At 43.6% G+C, this 6,066-nt stretch overlaps 1 protein-coding gene across 11 annotated transcripts; it reads left to right on the top strand.

Moving 5' to 3' along the window:
* The first annotated feature begins 2,284 nt into the window (after nt 1–2,284).
* Nucleotides 2,285–5,967, top strand: LOC123502479. Of its 11 annotated transcripts, none has more exons than XR_006674136.1 (5): nt 2,285–2,326; nt 4,047–4,147; nt 4,575–4,638; nt 5,084–5,250; nt 5,706–5,732. XR_006674136.1 is itself a non-coding variant. In XM_045251614.1 (4 exons), the coding sequence occupies exons 1-4, from the start codon at nt 3,138–3,140 to the stop codon at nt 5,802–5,804; spliced, it is 393 nt and encodes a 130-aa protein (XP_045107549.1). In that variant the 5' UTR covers nt 2,940–3,137; the 3' UTR covers nt 5,805–5,967. The 11 variants fall into 11 exon arrangements, 2 of the variants coding, with proteins under 2 accessions (XP_045107549.1, XP_045107550.1); XR_006674129.1 differs by lacking the exon at nt 5,706–5,732 and adding an exon at nt 5,454–5,518 and having other exon boundaries at nt 2,287–2,326; nt 3,915–4,147; XR_006674135.1 differs by lacking the exon at nt 2,285–2,326 and adding an exon at nt 2,940–3,093.
* The last annotated feature ends 99 nt before the right edge of the window (nt 5,968–6,066 follow it).

Below are 6,066 nucleotides of genomic sequence, written 5' to 3'. Positions count from 1 at the left end.
ACTCCTGTAAACGTAGAAGCTGTTTCATGTATACTGCCTTTCTATAACCACAGCAGGGCAATACAACGAAAAGAAAGGATGAAAAATAAAGAATAAATCAATATGTGCAATTTATAGAAGTAGTGTCTCATTAATAATAGATTTAGTAAGTTATTATACACATTTATACTAAGGATCATCACAAACACACCCGCCCCTACACGTCAACCGGGAGGACCAGTTGTGTTGTTGTTGTTGGTGGTGGTGTGTCTTATCTTGCCATACACCCATACACACCCACACACACCCATACACAGCCATACATATTTAAAAACACACTTATATACCTCAAACACTCGTAAACACAGCCATACATACACTCATATACCTCAAACACAGCCATACATACACTTATATACCTCAAACACTCGTAAACACAGCCAAACACACCCACAAACACACTCATACCCGTGGTGGTGTTTAGTGTTAGTCCTCAGTCTTGCCACACACACACACAGAGAAACATGCCCCCAAACACTCTTAAACACCAAATAACACACACAGACATAAGTGTGCAGTGTTTAGGAGCACCAAGCAGTGAGTGAGACAGCAGTACACGGTGTCAGCGTACACCACAATCCTCCACAGCGTTCATGTGTGAGGTACGTTTGAGGCCGTTCACTTATTTCTTGGGTTAGGTTTACAAGTGAGAGTGAAAACAGTGTGACTTGTGCCCAGGTGTTGAGGAAGGCGATTGGTAAAAGTTTTGAGTGTGTTTTGCGTCATTTTTGTGTGTTTCTAGTGCGTTTTGAGGCATTTTGAGGTGTTGCAAGGTGTTCTGAGTGTGTTTTGCAGTAAAGAAGCAAGTTTTAGGAGATGTGACTTGCTTCCTTCAGCCAAACATGTGTCACAATGCAGTCATCAGTCTGACATTTCATAGCCGTGGTCACTTCTTCCCGATATACCTTCATTTTGTTGTGGTGAGCTGATAAAGGCAACACATGGACTCAGAGCCCCTGCCCCAGCTGTTCCCGCCTCCCTCTCCCCGGATGTAGCCCACCCCCGGTCCCCCTCCGCTCTCCTCCCGAGCCCCCGCCTCCTGGGCCACCAGCAGGTTTCTATACTTTTTTCACATATTTGCTAATGATAATATTACGCTTCCATGGTGTGTTTTTATGGTTCCTATAAATACTGCGTTGTGTTTGAAGAGTGTTCCGCGCCAGAGTTTGGTAAATATGTGGCGTTTAGTGGTGTTTTATGGCGTGTATAAATGTCTTTTCAACGGCCAAATTTTCCATCTGCTTTTTTGAGTTTTTTTATTTGAAGGTGTAAGTGGGCCTTTATGGTGGCAAAGAGTCGTCTGTGCTGATTTAGGCGTGAAATCAACCCATTGAGTCAAATATGTGGACTTTGAAATGGTGTTTGGTCCCGTTAAACGTAAGTTTTATATTTTGTATTTGATTTAATTACGTTTTTGGTTGACGGTCTAACTCGGTGTCCAATGCCTTAAAAGAAAGCTCAGACTGTGTCAAGTGTGTTAAAATACTCGCCAAGTGAAAATGGCTGGACTTGACAAGAGTTTTTGATGAGTTTGGATTTGAATGGTTTTGTTTGCCATAAATAAGTTTCATTGGTTCACTTCTGGTCCTAGCTAACTGTTGGACGCCTGAGAAGAGAGTTTATATTGTCTAATATTTTTCAAAATAAATATAAAGTGGAAATGGGTGGACGTTTTTGAGTTTCATGAGTGCAAATGATTTTATAATTTATAATATAGTTAATTTACACAATTCTTTGAAACTAGTTAGGCAGGAGATGTTTTTATGTTGTGGATGTTAGTTAAAGTTTGTTCACAGTCGTAAAATGTCAAGCATTCGGCCGTGGCTTCGTTTTTTCTATGGGTCAATTTTCAAATTATTTACGTAATTTAGACGAGTCTCCGCTGGTCCCGCGCATTCTGTGACGTCACAGGCCTTGGGCTGGCGTCCCTCCCTCCCAGCCGCCCAGTTCGTCAGTATTTTGCCTAATATCTAGTGATTTCTACGTGTTTGCGTGTGTTTCAGGGCTCTGGTGTGTAGATAATAATGGTAGAAGGAAGAAGAAAGGAGAAATAAAGGAGGAGGAGGAGGAAGGAAGGAGAAAAGTAGGAGGAAGAGGAGGACCAGCCAAGGCTGCCAAGCCACTTCCTCAATATTTTGCCTAATATCTAGTGTTTTCTGAGTGTTGTGGTGTGTTTCTAGGCTCAGGCGTGTAGATGGAAGCAACAGAAAGACTAAAAAAGGGAAACAGAGGAGGAGGAATGAGAAAGGAAGCGGAAGAAGAGGAGGAGTCAAGCCACAACATTTAGGTAAGTCACCCTTGTAATGTTGCCGTTCTTTACAATGCTTTTGGTGTAGTGGTGGGTATATTTGGGGTATTTTAAGTGTGTTTGGCAGTATTGCAGAGTGTTTTAGGTGTTATAAGTATGTTTTCAGTGTGCGTTGGATGTATTGAGGCATATTTGACGTATCTTGAGTGTGTTGTGGAAGTGTTTGAGTATTGGCGTGTGTTTTGAGTGTGTTTGGGGGCATTTTGAGGGGTTATCATGTATTTTGCGACAGTTTTGAGTGTTTGAAGAGCTTTGGGTGTGTGTGGGAGTGATTTGGGTGTATATTGGGTTTTTGTAGTGAGTTGTGTGCGTGTTTGGCAGCCTTTTAAGGTGGTGTATGGTGTCTCAAGTGTGTTTTAGGACGATTTGAAGTTGTTTTGGTGTGTGGCGCGTGTGTTGGGTGTGTGTAGAGGCTGTTTTGTTTGCATTGGGTGTTTCTAGTGAGTTTTGGCTGTTTATAGAAAAAATAAAAGAAACACGTAAAAATAAAGAAAATAAGGTAAAAGTAATAATGTAAATGAATACCCGTTGAAAAGGCGGAATTGTTCATGCACCACCACAACAAACCGAGGCGGCCCTCCCACCGGCGCTGCCGCCACCTTGTGGCAGGGGCCGGCAGGGACGCGCTGGGACGCATCCTCTTCACCGACCCACACAAATACAAGGACGCCATATACAAGAGGTGGACACAGCGGGAAAAGAAGAAAAAAGAACTTCAACATTAGCGGAACAAAGAACGAGAAGAAGTAAGGAGCTTCCGTTGCAACATCTACATCTACATCTACCACTAATGGCCACCGGGATACGTGTCTTATTTAATGATTTCCGAGGCCCCTGGCGGTCATGGAGGGCGGTGAGCAGTGCCTGGTGAGCCCTGTGGCATTGGTGCATGTGTGTGGAGTGCCATTGTGTAGTTATTAGTATTCATATGATTTTTGAGAGGGTAATTGTGTGTGTGTGTGTGTGGTATTTATTTTAATATTTAATTCATTCTATCGGCTGTGTAAGGGGACTGGCACCGGAGTAGGGCTAGTTTTATTATTTTGTTATGTTGAAGAGGTAAACTTGTGTGTGAGAGAGAGAGAGTGTCTAGTATTTATTCAATCTATTTGACTCATTCTCTCGGCTCTGTAAGGTGACTGGCACCGGAGTAGGGCTAGTTTTTATTATTTTTGTCATTTTTATGTTCCTCCTTAGCCAAGAATCTTAAAGATACAAAAAATAAATCAATAAAAACGGTTTCTCCAGTCCTCTCATGCTAAAATGACCCTAATCTAATTTTTAATCCCCGGGGGTTGTGTGGCTGGCCTGGGGGTGATGGGGGCTGGCAGGGGTGATGGGGGCTGGCGTGGGTCACAAGAGGGGGCTTTTCTCCCTTATGCAGTCTTCTCATATGCTAAAATGACCCTAATCTACTTTTTAATCCCCTGGGGTTGTGTGGCTTGCCTGGGGGTGACGAGGGGCTTGGGGGGTGACAGGAGGGGGGCTATTCTCCCCTTTACCTCTCAGTTGTCCTTTTCCAGTCCTCTCTTATGCTAAAAGACCTTAACCAAATTTTTATCCCCAGGGGTCATGTTGCTTGTGTGGCCGGTGTGAATGTGACCGGGGGCTTGGCAGGGGTGATGGGAGGCTTGGCAAGGGTGGCAGGGGGGCGAGGTACAGCCAATACCCCCCGGCGTACATGCCCTCAAAACTGCAGGAGATGGAGGACAGCGGGGAGATGAAGGAATTTGAGTAGCGGGCGGTCCGAGTGGCCCACAGCACCCACACCACCTCCGTACTCCACCACCCGCTTGTCAGGTGTGTGTGTGTCTGTGTGTGTGTGTGTGTGTGTGTGTGTGTGTGTGTGTGTGTGTGTGTCTCTCTCTCTCTCTCTCTCTCTCTCTCTCTCTCTCTCTCTCTCTCTCTCTCTCTCTCTCTCTCTCTCTCTCTCTCTCTCTCTCTCTCTCTCTCTCTCTCTCTCTGTGTGTGTGTGTGAGAGAGAGAGAGAGAGATTCTGGAACTTTGTGTGTGTGTGTGTGTGTGTGAGACTGGAAGAGGAGAAGGAGGAGGAGGAGGAGGAGGAGGTGGTGGTGGTGGTGGAAGAAGAAGAAGAAGAAGAAGAAGAGGAGGAAGAAATAGAGAGAGAGAGAGAGAGAGATTGTGTGTGTGTGTGTGTGTGTGTGTGTGTGTGTGTGTGTGTATGTGCACGTGTGTCCCTAAACTAACCTAACTCTCTCTCTCACAGGAAATTCACCAACCACATCATGAAAACAGGAAACAAACCTCTGGCCAGGGAACTTGTCGAGAAGGTGAGGGGAAGTTAGTGGCGGTAGTAGTAGTAGTAGTAGTAGTAGTAGTAGTAGTAGTTATATTATATTCCTTCACCATTATATTCCTTCATCACTACTACTACTACTACTACTACTACTACTACTACTACTACTACTACTACTACTACTACTGTGTCCAGCCTGGTGTGATGTTAAGTTAGTGGTTAGTTAAGGAGAAATGAGGTGAAATAGTTGTAATGTGTGTGTCTGTGTAAATTGTTGGTCTGTTTTGCATTTTCTCCTATTTCTCTGGTGTGTTGGTCATGTATAGAAGAATGTTTCCTGTGTGTCTCCAGCCTGGTGTGATGTTAAGTGGTTAGTTAAGGAGAAATTAGCTCAAATAGGAAGGCTTGTAATGTGTGTGTCTGTGTGCTTGTTGGTCTGTTTTCCTGTTACCTAACCTAACCTAACCTTCTCATTTCAGGTCAAAGGTCACAACTAGCCAGCCGGGAGTGGGTCAGGATGGCACGGCTGGCTGTGGTGGTGGTGGTGGTGGTATTGGTGTTGGCGGCAGCAGCGGCGGGAAGGCCAGACTACACGCTGTCCCAAAAATTTATTGAAATGTTGCAGAGTGAACAGTCCGCTTGGAAGGTTTGTTTGTTTTGTTTGTTTGTTTGTGTTTTTCTCTCTCTCTCTCTCTCTCTCTCTCTCTCTCTCTCTCTCTCTCTCTCTCTCTCTCTCTCTCTCTCTCTATATATATATATATATATATATATATATATATATATATATATATATATATATATATATATATATATATATATATTAATCCAGTTTGATTTAATTTCTTTCAGATTGTGTTAAGATATGGAGAAACAGACCAAAGAAACAGGAGGAGGAGGAGGAGGAAAGAGATATGAGGAGGAAGAGAAGAAGGATGGAATGAAGAGGAAGAAGAAAAGGTAAGATAAGAAGAAATATTGTCATTTTATAAGGTTGAATCTCTCTCTCTCTCTCTCTCTCTCTCTCTCTCTCTCTCTCTCTCTCTCTCTCTCTCTCTCTCTCTCTCTCTCTCTCTGATATTAATCCAGTTTGATTTATTTCAGATTGTGTTAAGATGTGGAGAAACAGACCAAGGAAAGAGGAGGAAGAGGAAGAGGAAGAGAAGAAGGAGAAGGAGGAAGAGGAGGAAGGAAGAGGTATAGGAAGATGAGAAGAGGAAGAAAAGAAGGAAGGACTCAAGAGAAAAAAAAATAGGTAAAATAGATATATTGTCATGTTAAAAGGTTAAATTTTTGTTCTCTCTCTCTCTCTCTCTCTCTCTCTCTCTCTCTCTCTCTCTCTCTCTCTCTCTCTCTCTCTCTCTCTCTCTCCTCCTCCTCCTCCTCTTCCTCCTTCCTCTTCCTCCCTCCTTTCCTCCTCCCTCCCTCCTCCCTATGTGTTTGAGAGCATTTTAAAATAGTTTGG

This window comes from Portunus trituberculatus, chromosome 11 (genome assembly GCF_017591435.1).
Source record: "Portunus trituberculatus isolate SZX2019 chromosome 11, ASM1759143v1, whole genome shotgun sequence".
NCBI classification, from domain to species: Eukaryota; Metazoa; Arthropoda; class Malacostraca; order Decapoda; family Portunidae; genus Portunus; species Portunus trituberculatus.
The sequence above is the reverse complement of the archived record's forward strand: the minus strand, read 5'-3'. Positions and strand labels throughout refer to the sequence as shown.

What these genes read in the sequence shown, in the direction of transcription:
- LOC123502479 (XM_045251614.1), top strand. Translation starts at nt 3,138, where the DNA reads ATGGCCACCGGGATACGTGTCTTATTTAATGATTTCCGAGGCCCCTGG. An exon ending in CCTGGCGGTCATGGAGGGCG is followed by an intron (nt 3,201 to 4,574) that starts GTGAGCAGTGCC and finishes TCTCTCTCACAG; the next exon opens with GAAATTCACCAACCACATCA. An exon ending in GTGAACAGTCCGCTTGGAAG is followed by an intron (nt 5,251 to 5,705) that starts GTTTGTTTGTTT and finishes GATTTATTTCAG; the next exon opens with ATTGTGTTAAGATGTGGAGA.